The sequence below is a fragment of the Trachurus japonicus genome, chromosome 4 (assembly GCF_045865225.1).
Source record: "Trachurus japonicus isolate A0001 chromosome 4, Traja_1.0".
Classification (NCBI taxonomy): Eukaryota; Metazoa; Chordata; class Actinopteri; order Carangiformes; family Carangidae; genus Trachurus; species Trachurus japonicus.
This window is the reverse complement of record NC_140910.1, coordinates 26810983-26829615: the sequence shown is the minus strand read 5'-3', so window position 1 is coordinate 26829615 and position 18633 is coordinate 26810983. Positions and strand designations below refer to the sequence as shown.

The 18633-nt window shown below is 39.4% G+C and overlaps 2 protein-coding genes across 2 annotated transcripts; one reads left to right on the top strand and one right to left on the bottom strand.

Moving 5' to 3' along the window:
• Nucleotides 1-326: 326 nt before the first annotated feature.
• LOC146989078 (retinal Mueller cells isomerohydrolase-like) lies at nt 327-8532 on the top strand. The gene is made up of 14 exons (XM_085775024.1): nt 327-485; nt 1030-1112; nt 1665-1815; nt 2493-2600; nt 3174-3315; nt 4005-4152; nt 4246-4327; nt 4473-4605; nt 5049-5191; nt 5290-5419; nt 6274-6388; nt 6486-6580; nt 6690-6801; nt 7605-8532. Exons 1-14 carry the CDS (start codon nt 475-477, stop codon nt 7748-7750), a joined length of 1599 nt encoding a protein of 532 aa, XP_085631150.1. The 5' UTR covers nt 327-474; the 3' UTR covers nt 7751-8532.
• A 399-nt stretch (nt 8533-8931) lies between these two features.
• Nucleotides 8932-16756, bottom strand: LOC146989077 (methylcrotonoyl-CoA carboxylase beta chain, mitochondrial). Its single transcript, XM_085775019.1, has 12 exons — nt 16618-16756; nt 15104-15268; nt 14805-15001; nt 13975-14153; nt 13785-13865; nt 13266-13444; nt 12329-12548; nt 12090-12181; nt 11436-11592; nt 11216-11338; nt 9865-10119; nt 8932-9752 (listed from the first exon to the last, which is right to left on the bottom strand). The coding sequence occupies exons 1-12, from the start codon at nt 16635-16637 to the stop codon at nt 9666-9668; spliced, it is 1755 nt and encodes a 584-aa protein (XP_085631145.1). The 5' UTR covers nt 16638-16756; the 3' UTR covers nt 8932-9665.
• Between the last annotated feature and the right edge of the window lie 1877 nt (nt 16757-18633).

The window sequence follows — 18633 nt, the reverse complement described above, 5'->3', positions numbered from 1 at the left end:
ATCCAAACAACACCAGCACGCTGCTTTTAAAAGCCGACTTTACTAGTTTGACCCACATCATCAGTAGGTGTGTGTGTGTGTGTGTTTGAGTTTCCCAGGTTGACAAAGAACTTGTTCTGGGGCCTGGAGAACATTTTGCATGAGGCTGAGGGCCAGACGGCTGAAAGGAGACGAGACAAAGCTGGCTTGTTCGGCTCGGGGTTAAGACCAGAGGAGGAGGAGGAGGAAGTGTAGAAGGGGAAAAGAAAAGAGGGAGCGGGGCAGCAAAAGGCATGAAAGCAGTGAACACAGACAGAGGGAGTGAGGAAGGATGGAAAAGGGGAGGAGAGACGGAGAGAAGGGGGTGGATGGGAGAGAGGAGGAGGGTTCAGTTTCCATCTCTCACCACAGGAAATATTTGTGTGGTTTAAATGCGAGCTGGAGCCTCTTTCACCAGCGACTTGAGAGCACAGAGTGTAAACAGCAAACAGAAGCATGGCCAGCCAGTGAGTACGACCCTCGCTCTCTCTTCTCGCCAATGATTTTACATTTTTGAGGATCAAAACTTCACTTTTTTTTAAAACAACTTCTTCACTGCTTGAATTTATTGGGTTCCTAGGAATGAAATAATAGGAAGCAGCTTGCAGACGCCACTATGTGACGCTGGTTGTTTCACTGTAAGGGACTCAAGTCCTAATGAGTCAGCTATGTAGGTTTCTGTTTCTGATGATGCATGATGAGTTTTACACAATCCCGGAAAAACAGAGTGAGTTTCAACATCAAATTCTGAGAAAGAAAGAAGCTGCTACGCACTGGAAAAAAAAAACTTGGTTAAGTAACTTCAGTCTCTGCTCTCCTCAAATGTCACTTTTATGTCATCAACTTTAAAGAGACCAGAGCAGCTGTGGTGTTTTATAATCATGTTTCATAAAGTCAAAATAAGGCAAATAATTGGCTTTTTTTCTTTTGTTTGTATACCCATAAACACAGTCTGACTGGACTATGTTGCAGAATTGTACCTTTAAACTAGTTTTTTGTTTTCCTCTCTAGTGTGGAGCATCCTGCTGCGGGCTATAAGAAGATCTTTGAGACAGTGGAGGAGCTGAATGAACCGATTCCTGCAGAGATCACAGGTAGACAGTTCAGACAACATTGTTTATCCCTCAAAGGGCAATTCATTTGTTGGTCTCCCAGTGCAAACAGTGCATTAATGCATACAATGGACAATGCAATAATTAATTAGTCAGCGTGACCGAAAACCTCCAAACAGAAAATCAGGAACAGATACATAGAAAGCACTTTAATATAATGAAATACTAATAATATATGTAATTTGTTTTTTGTTTTTTTGCCTCTGTATTTTTATACACTTCAATTTCCTTTTCACATTCTTTAAGTTTCTGCCATCGCAGGGTCATCACAAACATTGTGAATGTCGTGCTTTAAATTCACTTAAAAAACACTGGCAAGTTTGTAGTAGTTGTTAGGTATATTAGGATTAAAACGATGATGTGTATAAACCTTTTAGACTTGGTAACACATTTTCTTGATACATGATGAAATGTGTTTGTATTAGGATCAGAAAACGGACTGTTTTGTCATAAATTGCTTTGGTGTGTGTATGTGTGTGTGTGTGTGTGTGTGTGTGTGTGTGTGTGTGTGTGTGTGTGTGTGTGTGTGTGCAGGAGCTCTACCATCCTGGCTGGGCGGCAGTCTTCTCAGGATGGGTCCAGGTCTTTTCGAGGTGGGGGATGAACCTTTCTACCACCTCTTTGACGGACAGGCTCTGATTCACAAGTTTGACCTGAAGAACGGTCAGGTGACCTACTACAGGAAGTAAGAGTCCCAATTATGACCTTACACAATCAAACACACAATCTTCAGACATGTTTGTCTCATTCAGAAGTCATTCAAAATGATAATTCAAATTCACAGTCTTGATCTCTGTGAAACATTTTGTTTTTCCCTCATTCATTTTTATTTCCTGCAACTAACAAATTGCAGAGAAGCTGGTGTGTATATGTAAGTGTGTGCTAGTGTAATTGCTGTATCAGGTGTGATTATATGGACACAGACAGTTTCTGACACAGAGGTAAAACAGTCGTCTGGAGAGAAACAGATGAGCGAGGTTGTAGCCTATGGGAGCACTACAGCAGCCTCTTGTGGCCAAAATGAGTATTACAGTAAACAGCTGGGGGAAATAAATCACTGGCCTTTCAAAGCGTTTTGTGGATTTGTGAATATTTTCTGTATTTTCCCCTGACGACAAAAAACATCACAAGTGTTCCCTTATTTATCACTTTTCACCGAGGGCGGAGTTGATGATTAATTATTCTGAATTGGAGAGAGGAAACCAAAACAATAATCAGGCCTCAGAGAGAAAAGTTTTATTTTTTATTACTAAGCAGAATCAGTGTTGTGTTCCTCCGATTTCACATCTTTACTGGCTATGAAGGATTTCTTATGTGTGTGTTTTTTTAATAATTCATTACGTGTGTGATCTTTGTGCTCAGGTTCATCAGGACGGACGCATATGTCCGAGCCATGACTGAGAACAGAGTGGTCATCTCTGAGTTTGGAACAGTAGCCTACCCAGACCCCTGCAAAAACATCTTCTCCAGGTAAACCTGAGGCCCAGACGTTGAGAATGTGCTCAAGATCAAATAAAAAATAGTGATTTATACTATTTGGTGGTTATTTCTGCACTAACGTGTAAATTTCATTTCGATTTATTCCATTCATGGTTTACGTACATACTTCACATGATTGCACATATTTACATGATGAACACATAATCACCATAAATGAAAAGGAGCAGGATGAAGAAAAACTTATGGTACCTGCCCCTTTCTATATAACACCAATATTACACACTATTTCAAAAAGTTAAAGATGATGAAACATAATAATAACAACAAGAAAACAATCTATCTTTTCCCTTCTTTTTCTCTTTCTCCTTCTTTTTTGTAGGCACCTATTTTTTTCTTTTTTAAACATCTTCTTAAACTGAGATATACTTGAACAACTTTTCAGTTCCTTGCTTTGTGAATGCCATAGTTTTACACCTGCAACAGAAATCATGACAATAATTTATCTGTGATTAGAAGTAGTCATGATAAATGGTAACACGCTGTGCCTCCACTGTTTTATTTTACTGTGTCATTATTACTTTGTTTTTCTTTGTGTCTGTTCAGATTCTTCACTTACTTCAGAGGCATCGAAGTGACTGATAACTGTTTAGTGAACATCTATCCGATCGGTGAGGACTTCTACGCCGTCACAGAGACCAATTACATCACCAAGGTTGATCCTGATTCGCTGGAAACGTTATCGAGGGTGAGAGCTGACTGGTTGGATTTTTCAATTCTATAAATTGTTTTGTTTTGTTTTGTTTATTTAGATCCCCATTAGCTTTTGCCACGCAGCAGCTACTGTATTCTTCCTGGGGTCTTTTCATCTTAATCAATCAATCAATCAATCAATCAATCAATCAATCAATCAATCAATCAATCAATCAATCAATCAATCAATCAATCTTTATTTATAGAGCACCTTTCATACATGGAAATGCAACACAAAGTGCTTTACACACATAGAAAATTAGAGACAGAAAAAACAAGTAAAAACCCCTCCCTCCCACACTCCATACTGACAAATACAAATACAAACCATTAACACACAACACATTAATACATAAAATCAAAAATACATACAGAAAACACACACACTCTTAATACATACGTGTACAAAACAAAACATCCAAGACAAACACTTAACATATATTACCTGCTCCTACATTGAATCACTACACAACAAGTTTTCAAGTACACAAGTGTCAAGTTTTGCGATCATATTTTTCTGTGATGTACTTTTTGATTTGTTTTTCTTCTCTTTATCCTCTATTTGAGGTCTTGATGTTCACAATAACAAATGATGAAGCCAGTTAAAGACAGTTTAAACACCATTGTTTATACACAACTGATTGTCTCTTCACCCTCTGTCTTGTGTTTGTGTGCTGACACCAGGTCGACCTGTGCAAGTACCTCTCGGTGAACGGTGTGACCGCTCACCCCCACACCGACTCAGATGGTACGGTCTATAACATCGGAAACTGTTTTGGCAAGAATATGAGTCTGGCTTACAACATTGTCAAGATCCCACCTGCGAAGAAAGGTGAGGTCACAGTGTGTCACAAACACTCAGAGTCACTGCATGAGGTTGATATTTAAATACACTGACTCTCTCTGCATCTCTTTGTGTCTCCAGACGAATCCGACTACTTTGAGAAATCCTCGGTGGTGGTTCAGCTGCCCAGCAGTGAGAGGTTAAAGCCCTCCTACATGCACAGGTACCGAGTTACCCCACAAAATACATCCACCAAACCAGCTGTGATGCTTTACATTAATATAAACTGTGCACTTCTTCTGTAGCTATTTATATTAATGTGTCTCTCTCTCTGTGCCCTGCTCGTCTGTCTCTCTGTCTGTCTGTAGTTTCGGTATGACAGACAACTATTTTGTGTTTGTGGAGCAGCCGGTGAAGATCAACCTGCTCAAGTTCCTGTCGGCTTGGAGCATCACAGGAGCCACGTACATGGACTGCTTCGAATCCAACGACAGCATGGGGGTAAGGCTGGCACATGAACTTCACATGTGATTTTTCACATGTGAAAAAATTTGCACATGGGAATCATATTATTTGCACATGGGCAACATGTGGTTTTGGCCCAATTTTATGTGAATTCCCATGTGAACCCATTTTCCACATGTGGTAACATGTTTTACACATGTGCTCTACATGGTAACACGTGGGAAAATGGGTTCACATGGGAATTCACATGTGATTCAAATAAAATTGGGCCAAAACCACTTGTTTCCCATGTGCAAATAACATGATTCCCATGTACAAAATATATCACATGTGAAGTTCATGTGGTTTTTCAGTAGGGCTCCCCCAATGAGATCCGAGGCACAAAATGATCAGAAACAGACATAAAATGAATCTGTGCCCTGGCCTGGTCACTCATTTAGAAATGTGCACTGTTTGTGTGTGTGTGTGTGTGTGTGTAGACGTGGTTCCATGTGGCCACCAAAGAGCCAGCAGGTTATCTGAGCAGCCACAAGTTCAGGACATCTGCCTTCAACCTCTTCCACCACATCAACACCTACGAGGACGAGGGATTCATCGTCGTCGACCTCTGCACGTGGAAAGGGCAAGTATGACCCTGTGTGTGTGTGTGTGTGTGTGTGTGTTCTTTGTATAATCATCCTGACCTCTCTTCTCTCTCTCTCTTCTCTTTCTACTCTGTAGTCATGACTTTGTGTACAACTACCTGTACCTGGCCAACATGAAGCAGGAGTGGGAGGAGGTGAAGAAAGCAGCGATGAGGGCTCCTCAGCCCGAGGTCAGACGATACGTTCTGCCGATTGACATACACAGGGTGAGCACACACACACACACACACACACACACACACACACACACACACACACATGCACACACCTTAAAGGTATCACTCATTATCTAACTGACAAATTAACCATCGTTACACAGCTGTTATAAAAGACAGATAATGAAGGGGGCAGTTGAAGTGTAAAAACAAGAAGTTGAACAAGTCTCTCTGGACCGTTTTAAACTATTCAAATAAACCATACCTCTCTTAGACTCTGATATAACAAGAGTCTTTATTTATGTCTTATTGCCTCAACAGTTTCCACCCCACAGCAATAACCACACTCAATACCACCAACAGCTAATCACAGTGTGCAATTCGGCGAACTGAATGTTGTGTGTGTTTGTTTTGTTTCATTATTAACATTATTTATTCTAGCATTCTTTTCATGTGAATTTTTTAACTGAAATAGTGCGATGCTTGTGGTGTGTACTGGGTACTGTGTGCTTTTTACATAGAGACATAGAGATGTACTTTTAATGGTGATATTTATTAGAATTTATTATTCTTCATGAGGTATTTATTCATATTCTTACATGTAACTAGCAGACTTTGCACACAGCTGCCAACCCTCTCTTTTCTTTCCTGGTTTCTCTGTTACATTATGTGTTTGTGCTATGAGCATGTGGTGTGCAAGCCGCCAAATGGAATTGCCCTTTAAGGGATTAATAAAGTAGTCTTGAGTCTTTTTATTATGGTTGCACCGTCTGGTTTGGCATTTTAATTTTCGTTGTACATGTGATAATGACAATAAAGGATATTCTGTTCTATTCTGTGTGTGTGTGTGTGTGTGTGTGTGTGTGTGTGTGTGTGTGTGTGTGTGTGTGTGTGTGTGTGTGCAGGAGGAGCAGGGGAAGAACCTGGTGTCTCTGTCCTATACCACCGCCACCGCTGTTCTTCACAGCGATGGGACCATCTGGCTCGAACCTGAAATCCTCTTTTCTGGACCAAGACAGGGTGAGACACAGACTGTAAACCAGGACCAGAAAAAAACTATTTGTTACATATGAAATGATTGTTTTTTTTCAGATTCTTATATTTATGTCTCTCTCAGCCTTTGAGTTTCCACAGATCAACTACTCTCGGTGTCGTGGGAAGAAGTATTCCTTCGCCTACGGACTTGGACTCAACCACTTCATCCCTGACAGGGTAGGAGCCGGAGGAGCGTTTTGTTTGAACCTCCAGCTCATGCAGAGTAACTATGTGATGGTGTAAACTGCTGCAGTTGATTCCAGCTGTTGGTCATTTGTTGTTGTAGATAGTGAAGCTGAACGTTCAGACCAAAGAGACCCTGGTGTGGCAGGAGGAGGAGTGTTACCCGTCAGAGCCGCTGTTTGTCCCCACGCCCGGTGCTACAGAGGAGGACGATGGTAGGACGCACACACACATGCACACGATTGCTCAGAATTACACCTGCATTTATATACAGTATAACCTGAGCTCTTAAAGAAAAGGCCTAAAAATGTAGGTTAAACTCCTGTATTATCAATATCAGTATTAATTAATTCACCTAAATAAATGTAAGACCCAAATTAAATTAACTAATAAAGAGATGCAGCTCTTTTTTCAGCCCTGAATGTATTTTTATTATGACACAAAATTATATTTATCAAACAAAAAAATAACAGAGACATCAAAATGTTAATTTAACCATCAGCCTAATAAAATTTCTATTCAAAGGGACACTAGAGTGACACAGTCGTATCCAATCTTACTTCCATAAACTCATTTAAATTAAACCAAGGATGGTCCAAACTGAAGCAGCAGAGTCCAGAATATCAGAATATTTAAAACAAACTGTGTCTAATAGTAAATCTGTATAATGCGCCCTCACACCTTAAGGTCCAGAGTGTAATAATTGGCAAGGTTTATTGGCAAAATAAACACAAGTGTATAAAGTAATCACTATAAAATAAAATTTTAATTATAATAGAGAGGCTTATAATTAGCCCTCCAATCTAGAATCTGAATGCAAAATGTCATGGTTTTCCACCCATTTTACACACTGGACCTTTAATCAAACTCCTTAATTTAAAGTTGAATGTACCCGACTGAATATTCCTGTGGTGGAAACACACACACACACACACACATACACACACACACACACACACACACACATACACTCACCTTCTCCCCTGTCTGTCTGTCTGTCTGTCTGTCTGTCTGTCAGGTGTGCTGCTGAGTATCGTGGTGAAGCCGGGTGCAGAGAGACCGGGTGTCCTGCTGGTGCTGGACGCCACAAACCTGACGGAGCTGGCCCGGGCCGAGGTCGACGCCATCATCCCCGTCACCTTGCACGGCACGTACAAACCATGAGCTCGACCGAGACGCATCATAAAGTACCCGAACCCTTTCAATTAGAAATGGACTTTGTTTTTTTATCTGCCCAAGCTGCTGCTTCAGTGGCTCTGGTCAACTTGTACACCAATGTGACTTTATTGAAGTTCCCATATTACATAAAGTGAGATTTCCATATCTTTTGATTATAAAGGAGGTTTAGAATCTATATTAACACTGTGAACATAATAGAGAAGTACACACAGCCTGTATTCAGAAACTGAGCCTTAAAACCCGCTGTCAAAACTTCTGTCACTTTGTGATGTCACAACAAAGCAGTCACCACTCTGTCATGCCCTAAGCCCCACCCACCGACCTAGAAAATGGCAGGATTTGGTTTCTCTGAGTGTTTTACCTGTGTTCTTTATTTTTACTTTATCTCTCAGAAACCAATCAGAAGAGAGGCTCAGAGCCTCCTCTCATCTGATTGGCTGACACCGACCTGCTTGTAACAAGAGCTCCAGGGCGGAGATGTAAAACTATACTCAAGGCTTTTTTTCTGTCCCTCCTTTTGATTTTACCTTTAAACTCATCAAAAATCTACGTACTCTGACAGTCACAAATTATTAAACATTAGTGGTATCACAACTATTTACTAATGATTTAATGTTGTGTTTTTGGGACATACATAGTACACACACATAAACACATCATACATCAACATGGTGATAATGTTGTTTCTATTGTGTCTTGGACTCAAGTTGCCTTCAAAGTGTCTGTCGATTGTTATGTAATGTTGTCAATAAATAAATTCAGTCAATCATTGTGTCTTGTGGTTGTTGGTGAAAAAGTCCCAGAGAGTTTACAAAAACAACCCACATTCACTGCACCAAAAATAATATAATATAATTCATCATTAAAATGTTATTTGTGAAAACATCCATTTGAAGTAAGAGTTACAATTAAAAACAGACAATAGTTTTGTGATTTTAAAAATGTATTCATCTCTTTTTAATCATCTTTTATACAAAAAAACTACATTACAATGATTATTTCACATTTAGTAATTACAGAGCACGATTTTTTACACATGTAATATGACAAGGAAATCAGAGCTGTTTGTCAAAGCTCTGATAAGGTTCCTCTGAACGGCAGGTTTTAATTTTATGTCATAAGTTAAAAAAAACTGAACTGAACTTAGATAAGGCTAAAATAGATCAATAGTCTGCTGCATGAAAAATACCCAGATGACAACTTCAAACATTCATCTACAGAACTTGTTGTAAATAAATCAAACAAGAAGCAACAACTGGTACCGAGATCCTTTGGACCTGCACCTGAGACATGATTTAAGAGGCACTTTTGCTTCTGTAGCCACAAAACACAGGTCACATGGTTAGAGTAGAAACTGTCAGTAAAACGTACATGAACTTTCATCTTTCTGTCACAGAAAAAAGGAGGAGTGGTGTCTTGTAGGCACTTCTTATTGTGTGAAATATAAAAGTCTTTGTGTGTGATAATTATACAAATGTGTAAAAAAAAAAGCAGCCATGGTGTTGATCATCTGGTCTAAACTGTTCCCAGTCCAAGAGAGTTTATGTTGTTACTGTGTTAAAACTAAAAGTTACTGGCTCCGGTTTTATGTTTCCATCAAAGTGCATATTGTGAGGTCACCGTTACCACGACCTTTGACCTTTGACCAGCAAAACTGAATGAGTTCATCCCTGAATCTTAGTGTTTGATATCGTATCAGGCAGCTCTGGTTGGCGCAGGCATGGAGGTGTGAAAAATTAAATCCAGTCCTCATGTGACATCACAGGAGTGGCGATGAGGTCACCTCTGTTTCAGCTGTAGGTGTGTGTCTGTCTGGTGTGTGTGTGTGTGTGTGTGTGTGTGTGTGTGTGTGTGTGTGTTGGCAGCAGCAGTCAGAGTGAATGAAAGTCCACTGGTGCCTCTAGATGCGTAGAAGCGCTGACTGCAGTTTTTCTGTGGAGAGCTGATAGTGCTGCTGTTTGATGATGTCCAGACAGTCGCTGAGAACCTGCACGCACAAACACACAAACACACAAACACACACACAGATTCATATCAAAACAACATAAAAGGAAAAGTAAAGGTTGCACTGAGTTGATATTGGCTGGGTTTATTTTTACCTTCCTGGTGTCCTGAGGTAAAATCACTCCGTCGTCCCACAGCCTGCCAGAGGAGAAGAAAGCTGAGCTCTCCTCTTTTAATCTCTTGTTCAACTTCTCTTCCTGTTCCCTCTTCTCCTTCTTCTTCTGCTCCTCTTCCTCCTGCTGCTGCTCGCTGTCAGCGGGGAGCAGAGAGGCAGCGTGACCCGGCGCCGTCATCGACACTCTGGCGTTGGGCCACAGGAACAAGAAGTTGGGGTCAAAGGCTCGTCCACACTGGAGAAGGAAACAAGATTCAAATTGTTGAGACATTAACGTAAGTACACTTTGAAATGGTGAGCAGGATCATTTCTGTAGCCACTTGATGTTTATACTTGTTCTCTACAACCAATGAACCTGTTGTTAAAGTAAACAGAAAAACCACACTGAAGCTGCAGGATCCAGATCTGTCACATCATTTCTCTTTTTGTTATCAGCATTTTAATTAATGATTTTATCAATGTTATTATCCTCTATTTTAGCTATTTTGGGGGGCATGACAGGATATTGATGGACAGAGAGAAAAGAGATCGAGAGCTGCTCAGAGCTACGCTACTGAGGCTCATGGGATTTCTTGGTTTCCCTCATCAAACTCATCAAATACACAATCCAACAACTCCAAAACGCTCTGGTGGACAAGTTGTGACCTGCACATTCACCACGCTATGAGATAATAACAGAAGGTTACGAGACAGAGTTGTTTTAGAGGTAAATGCAGACTGTTTTCTGAAAAACTGTCCCTGAAGGCAACTCGCATCAGCAGTTTTGCATGAATTTACCTCTAAAACAACTCTGTCTGGTAATGTTCTGTTATTATCTCATAACGTGGTGAATGTGCAGGTCACAACTTGTCCACCAGAGCGTTTTGGAGTTGTTGGATTGTGTATTTGATGAGTTTGATGAGGGAAACGTAGCGTAGCCGTTCTAAAAATAGCTTGCACCGACAATTAAAGGTAACAAACCTACTGCTAAGACTATAGGGATTATGGCAATGGGCCAATTTGCCAAAATGTTGAACTATCCCTTTAAAAACATCTCTTCAGTACTGATAATACCATCTTCAAAATCAAACAAGGTATTTTTTTTTTTTTTAAAGTATATTTTTCGGCTTTTTGCCTTTATTTGATAGTGATGATAGTAGAGATAGACAGGAAATGGGGAGGCAGAGAGAGGGGGAATGACACGCAGGAAAGGTCTGCCCGACGCGGGATTCGAACCGGGGACGCCTGCGGCGAGGACTGTAGCCTCTACATGGGGCGGCCGCTCTACCCACTGCGCCACGCACCGCCCCATCAAACAAGGTATTTTAAGGTGTATTTACTGAGGTACTCACCATGGCGTAGCTGTCAGCACCATGGCAACCACCGATCACCACGGTGATTTTGGGGACGGAGGCGCACGCCACTGCGGACAGCATTGAACCCTGAGCCTTCAACCGGTTACTGTTCATCTCTGCCTATAGCAAACACACACACGCATTATTATTATTATGTATTTGCATTAGATCCATGATCCAATCCAGCGACACTGTTCTATCAGACACCATGTGATACCTGTGTAACGGAGAGCGTCAGCGCCGCTGTGGGCGCCGTGTTCTGGAGGAAGAGCAGTGGGACGTCTCTCTGGTCGCACAACTGGACAAAGTGACTTCCTTTCAGCGCCGCCTGGTTCGACAGCTCACCGTTGTTGGCCACTATTCCCACCAGATGACTGTGGAAGATGAAAGACACGTCAATGTGTTGGTATTGCTAAAATAGTTCATTTAAAATATTTTGAGCTCCAACAATTAACTGATTAATCGCATATATAATCGATTACTAAATTAATTGTCAACTATTTTGATAATCAAATAATCGGTTTGAGTAGTTTTGTAAGAAAAAAAGTCCATATTCTCTGATTTCAGCTTCTTAAATGTTAAATTATTTCTGGTTTCTTTGTTCCTTTATGACAATAAACTGAATATCTCTTTGGTTTGTGGACAAAACAAGAGATTTGACATGTGGTTTGAGAAACACTGATTGACATTTTTTAATATTTTATTGACCAAACAATCCTTTACATAATCGACAGATTAATCGATAATGAAAATAATCGTTAGTTGCAGAAAAAATATCCTAAAAATATCTATAGTTATTAAAAAAGTACAATATGGTTTATCTATGGTTGATATTGTACTACTATGTGTGTGTGCTGCTTGTTTCTTTTACCCATGAATCTTTGCAAAGCCAGTGACCAGTGTGGTGCCGTAACGAGCTTTAAACTCCTGGAAGCGACTCCCGTCTGTCAGTCGACTGATGACCTGAGACAACAGACAAACAGTCACATTTTATTAAAACTGAATTATGCATTAGTACAAACCGGCCGTTTATCAGCTGTCAATCATTTCCAAGAACTTTGAAACAGTAATTCCTTAAACCACTTGTGTGTTTGTGTGTGTGTTTCGTACCATCTTGACATCCAGGCTGTAGTTATAACTCTGTGGAGCGAGGCCCTGAAGCTCCTCTGACCTGTACAGAGGCTCCTCCTCTGCTCTCCGCTTCTTCATCCTCTCCTCGTCCTCCTTCTCTTCCTCAGGCAGTTGGAAATTAAGGGTGGAGATGATGTTTCTGGTGTAATTGTACGCCTCCTTTTCTTCCCAAGCGAAATGGTCCACACAGCCACTCACTCTGAAACCAGAAGAGAAATGAACCTTTTCATGTATCTATACTTTTTGCTATTTCTTGCATAAATATACACATTTTTTAATTTTATTTTTGGAGACGTAAACCTCCAGTAATCTAATGTGCCTCTCACAGGGGGTTAGTTTGATTTTATTTATTTATTTATTTTTTATTTATATAAGGAGGACAGTGCACATTAATGAACATAATAAAATGTAAAAGTGCCAGTGTTAGCCAACGGCTAGTTTCAGACTGTAGTCCTCCTGGCAAGGTGTTAAAAGCCATTAAAATGAACAACAAGGACATAACAATATAATTCATATAGACAGAAAAAACACAAGAAACACAGAAAGTCGGTACACAAATTGGAATGTATCTAAACATATAATAAAACTACAAAGAGAGACAGTTAACATGACACTACTATAAAAGACAAAGAAACAAAGAAACAAAAAGCAGGAAGTATAGTGCAATTTAGTAAATTTAGGTGAGATAGGCTGTTTACGATGGATAAAATGGATGGAGATGCAACAATGCAAGACCAGAACACGGTTTCTTGATGGAGTTGTGCTAGGATGGGTTGAGAACACAACGAAACCAAATATAATACAGTGTGATAAAGTGCTACAGTGCGCAAAAAAACCTGGGATGGGTAGATGAAATGGGGGGTGCAGCAATGCAAGAACCAGAGCAGGGTTTTTTGTTGGAGATTTATGGACCTACTCAGCGTGAAGCCTGGCTCCTCCCAGGTTCTCTGGTGTCACCTCCTCTCCCGTGGCCGCCTTGACAAGTGGAGGTCCTCCCAGGAATATCGTCCCTATCCGGTGCACCATCACCGTCTCCTCCGCCATGGTGGGGATGTAAGCTCCGCCCGCCGTGCACGACCCGCACACCACTGACACCTTGGAGATGATTTGATTGCGTTTTATGTAGGCACGGTTTTATTTTAACGTCTCTTTGCTGTGTGAATATCCCATTTTTAGACAAACACTTTACCATTTCATACGGCAACAGTAACATAGTCTTCAAGTTTAATATACATCCTGTTACTTTTAGGTATTTTTACATTTGTATTTAGAAAATTAAATCTGTCAATTCCATGAACAAATGAACTTTTAAACACTGCACATCATACTTCATCTGAATATATTGTATATGCTAAATCCTATTGTGGTTATACTTGTATTATATTATTATATTATCAGCAGGTAAAGCATGTCTGGGCTTCTTCTACTTCTCTACCTGTGGGATCTTCATGGCGGACATGATGGCTTCGTTGTAGAACGTCCTTCCTCCCTGGTTCTTATCCGGGAAGATCTCAGACTGGATGTTTTATACACAAACATGGAATTATAAATTAAAGCAGCAGTGACTGTGATTCATCTAACATCCATCTCCTAAAACAAAACCAAAGGTGTGTGTGAACTTTAACCTGCAGCGGTAAGAAAGCTCCTCCAGAGTCGACCAGGTAAACACACGGTAGCCGGTTCTGAATCGCCACCTCTTGTGCTCGGAGTTGCTTCTTCACTGTGATTGGATACGCCGTGCCGCCTTTCACCGTGGCATCGTTGGCAATGAACATGCACCACAGACCGTTGATCCTGCCAATGCCTGGTAATGGATACACAAGGGATAGAAATGAAATGCGGAAGAACTGTCTGAAGAAGAAGTCTGTAGAGTGCAGCAAGGTTATTATAGTTTTACAATTTACATAAGTTTTTATTTTGATTTAGTTTTTCAGTTTGCTTTTTTATTTCAGTTTAGTTTGGGGAGTGTTAGTTTAGTTTTTATTTTTGAGGAACTGACTAGTTTTTATATAGTTTATATATATATACATAGACAGTATATAGTTTTATTAGTTAGTTTTTCAGGCCTCTGTGAGACCTCTGAAGATGAACTTCCAAATTTGTATGATTTTTCCCTTTTAGTTGCATCCCATTAACTTTCCCATCAGCCCTCATCACATTACATTTCCTCTTCCCATATTGAGATGTGGCGTTTTCTTCCTGCAACTTTAGCCATCTCTAAGAAAACTAAAACTATTCTAATGTTATCTGCAATTCAGTTTAGTTACAGTTAGTTCAGTTCTTGTTTTTGGAAAAAAATGTCTTTTTTTTTTTTCTTCGGTTTACCAAAAACTTTTTTTCACTGCTAGTTTTAGTAGTCTTTAGTAGTCTTAAGTTAACTACAGTATAATAACCCTGGAGTGCAGTGAGTAAACTGAAGGTGTTGTGATGGACTGTGGGTTGAGTGGGTTCTGACCAGTCAAGCAGCCGGCTGATGGGATGTCTCCGTACGGTAGACCCAGACCGGCGAACGGTGACAGCTCCAGAAAGTCGTCATCGTCCAGCAGGAGACTGAGACGATCCCGGACCAGCAGCTTCTTGTTTCTCTTTGTGTGTCTGGCGATGCCGCTCTCCCCTCCACCTTTCCTCACCTTCTCACTGAACTCTTCAAACCTTAGAGAAAGAAAGAGGCAAACATTACAAACTGCATGAATTATAATGCAGTCGAGGAATGAAGAATGTGTTTGTGTGTGTGAGCTGACAGTCAGGACCTACTTCTTATGGCAGGCGTAGCTGTTTCTGAGGTTGGCTTCGTACACATGTCGGTGGATGGGCTGCAGAGGCTGCTCCAGCACTGGGAAGGCGCTGGGCAGAGATCTCCTCCTCCTGGCTGCAGAGCTCGCAGAGCGGACTGAACACGGCCAACGCTGCTCCGCCAACCTGTCACACAAGAGTCACACATGACATGTCTGTTCACAATATGATAGCAAATAAAAGGTGTATCGATGAAATGTGAGAGTCAAAAACGATGATATTCTTTGCTGAGGTCTGTATTTAACAACCATGTTAGATTGTCTCTGTAGCAACACAACTCTTCATATACTGTAGTCGATTCTTACACATTTTACATTACAGCTCCTGCAATTTTTGATATTGCACTTTGCAGTCATAATGTGATTATTATTATATTTTTTGTTTATTGTGCAGGAAAACATGTATGTATCTACAATAATAATCTCAAAGTCTAATACTATAACCTTCAAGGACATGGACTGAGCACTTCTATTTCATATTTTCTGACAAGTCACTACAATTTATAGGGAAACATTACACTTTAATTCTGCTACATTTACATTACGGTTACAACTATTCAGTTAAGGTTTTTTTTATAATTAAAATAATTTGGTAAAAAAAAATATGTAGCACTTAAAATAATCAACTTCAGCAGTCAAGTGTTTCTGTCACATGAATGCACCAGTACTTGTACTTTTAAATTGCTCATAATATTTACATACAGAAGCAAAGAATCTGAATAATACTTCTTTTAATTATTTTTATTATTATTACGGGAGGAAGTAAATATAATATCCCAGAACATGTCAGACTAAAGTTCAACAATAATCTTCCTCCAAGACATCTGAATGTCAATTCTGAATGTCAGGGGTCTGATGTCTTCAGTGTGTAGCTACCTTTTTTCCCCCTGAATACTTCCCAACCACTTCCCACCACTTTAAAGTAGAGAAAGAGCAGTGTTAATCAAATGAATATTAGGTCATCAAACAGACAGTACAGTATATTCTCCACCCTGCAGACCAGTTGTCTTTATCTGGTGCTGGAGTCATTCATGGTCACTGCAGCAGCTGCATTTACATATCAGTGATACCTGTCAGTACTTTTTTAAACTCACAGACATTAATCTCTCCATGCCTCTTTGAGGTCACATTCACCTGCTCACTTTAATTTATAAAACTTTGCATAATAATTTAATGGCAGCATCCATTTCTGGCTCAACTGGGAACGTGTATATCCATAAATAAACATAGTAAATGTTAGATACCCACTGTAATATAACGTGTCTGTATGAGATGAGAAGACTTACATTACTCATATTTTTTTCATATAATCTCAACATATTAACGTGTTTACACTCAGGTATAATGTATATTATTGATCTTTGAAGTTTAGCTTACTGTGTTTTACTATGGTAAATGAAATGTTGGTCAAAGGTCAAGAGGTTTGTCTGCGTAAATCTGCGGTGTAATGAATGGAAACAACGTGTCGCCTCTTACCTTCTTATGCAGCGGTACATGTCTGTTTGTGTCCGTCAAAATAAAGCTAATTAAACTACTTTATCAGGTAAAAAAGACAGAAACAGGACTGAGCTACTCCATTGTCGTCCACTAACCCCAAAACAAATTCTTCTTTGTCTCTTCTGCAGCAGCGGCGGCAGCAAAACACACCACCGCCCCCTACAGGAAGCGGCGGTGAACCGCAGGCACAAAAACAGACAGACAAACTAAATTTGATATGTGTTTCTTTATTTTATGTCTACTATAATCCAGAGGGACTCGTCAATGAATTGTTTAAGATCTAATAAGTAGTAATAATAAATATAATCCTGCATTTAAACAGCGCAGCACACAGTATGTAATATTAATTTATAAGTGGTGGTTCCAGTTGTAATGACACATCTTGGCCACTCGAGTGAGCTGTCCATTCATCAATTCATGAACTGTCCTTCTGGTCAATTGTTTTTTTTTTTTTCCAGATTTAAACAGATTGAAAAGTCTTTTTCATAATATGAAATACACTAGACAAGAAATCTAAACAAAACAAATGTAACAATTAAAATGTAGGCTAGTTTTTAACCACCTGATAAATGTTCAGTATCTGTGTTTTAATCTGAGTAGGCTATACCTTAGTGCAAAATGACAAAATATCAATAATAACAACAACAATGAATTGCCAAACAGTCTGGATTGCTCATCTGCTTTTACAGGCCAACAGTTCTTTACTGTTCCTTTTTTTTTTTTTTTTTTTGCATCCTTGTTGATCATACTTGCCAGCTTTATCTGATGTTTGTGTTTTCATAAGTATACTGAACATTAGCAGTTTTAAGAGAATAAATCGTCTTGTATTATACTAAACTCTCTTTTTAACCCAGAGGCACAATTTTGGTTTCTCAAAAGATAAAGCAGTCACAGAGGCTGCAAACCCAGCTGATACCAAATTACATGCAGCTTTTAAAGGGCCAGAATCTTGGTTTGACTTGAACAATATAAGTTCATATGAGGAAGACATGGATCCAGTAAATGTGATTATTTCCCGAATGGAAACAGGCTTTTCTCTGGAGCCTGAGGAACAATGGTTTGCATATTACATACACCAGATGTTTTTTTGTGTGTATAAATACCTTGGAATCTGGTTGGATCAGAAACTCACATTTACATTTCAAAGTCATGCAAATATATCATTTAGTGGTAAAAAGGAGAAGTAAAACACAAACTATTTCTGTTGTTGTGCTGCAAACACCTGAAACATTTTTCAACACATGTGGAAATATAAAATAATTGGATCTAACTTTAATGTCAAACTTAAATGCACCCTTTTTAAACTCTTTCATCCTTCTACTTTAGATATTGTCTTGCCTGTAAAGCATTATGTTACCATTATATACATTTTCTTTGCATCTTCATATCAAGGCCTCAAGTGTTTGTTTTGTTAAAATCATCTACACTGCATGTTATAGCCTACTACATCAAGACAAAAGGGAAAGCACATTTTAAAACAACCGATTTGACCAAAGAGCTTTAAAAAATCAAATCAAATCAACATCAAGTAAAATATAAAAACACACCAAATAAAAGCAATATAATAATGGATGAGTAACAATAACAATGTATGATTATTTTAAAGTCTTTGACTAGTTTATTGTCATTTCTCAGTACAGAGAAACAAAATAGTGTTTCTCTTAAACAAAAAAAGTGCAGTGCAGATAGAAAAGTGAATATAGGCTATAGGCTACATACAATAAACTTCAATAAATCATAATAAGATATGCTAAAACATAATAAAAAAGTCGGTAAAAAATCATTAGAAATTCATTTAAAAATTAGCAAGAGTTGCCAACATTTCATGGTATGTGCAATAATAGCTGCTGTCATTTAAAGGGACAACGAGGAGTTTCTATTCGGTTATAAAAAAGTCTCACGTTAATGTGGATGAATCTCCGCTACCCACACTTGTTAATGGGCCCATTTTCGATAAATATATCGTTCTGTCAAGCGGAAATGCTGGTCGAGCCG

Coding starts and splice junctions, on each gene's coding strand:
- LOC146989077 (XM_085775019.1), bottom strand. CDS start 16,637: ATGTACCGCTGCATAAGAAG. Junction 14,154..14,804: donor ATCAGCCGGCTGCTTGACTG/GTCAGAACCCAC, acceptor ATCCATTACCAG/GCATTGGCAGGATCAACGGT. Junction 11,339..11,435: donor TGACGCTCTCCGTTACACAG/GTATCACATGGT, acceptor TGTTTGCTATAG/GCAGAGATGAACAGTAACCG.
- LOC146989078 (XM_085775024.1), top strand. Junction 1,113..1,664: donor GATTCCTGCAGAGATCACAG/GTAGACAGTTCA, acceptor GTGTGTGTGCAG/GAGCTCTACCATCCTGGCTG. Junction 5,192..5,289: donor GACCTCTGCACGTGGAAAGG/GCAAGTATGACC, acceptor TCTACTCTGTAG/TCATGACTTTGTGTACAACT.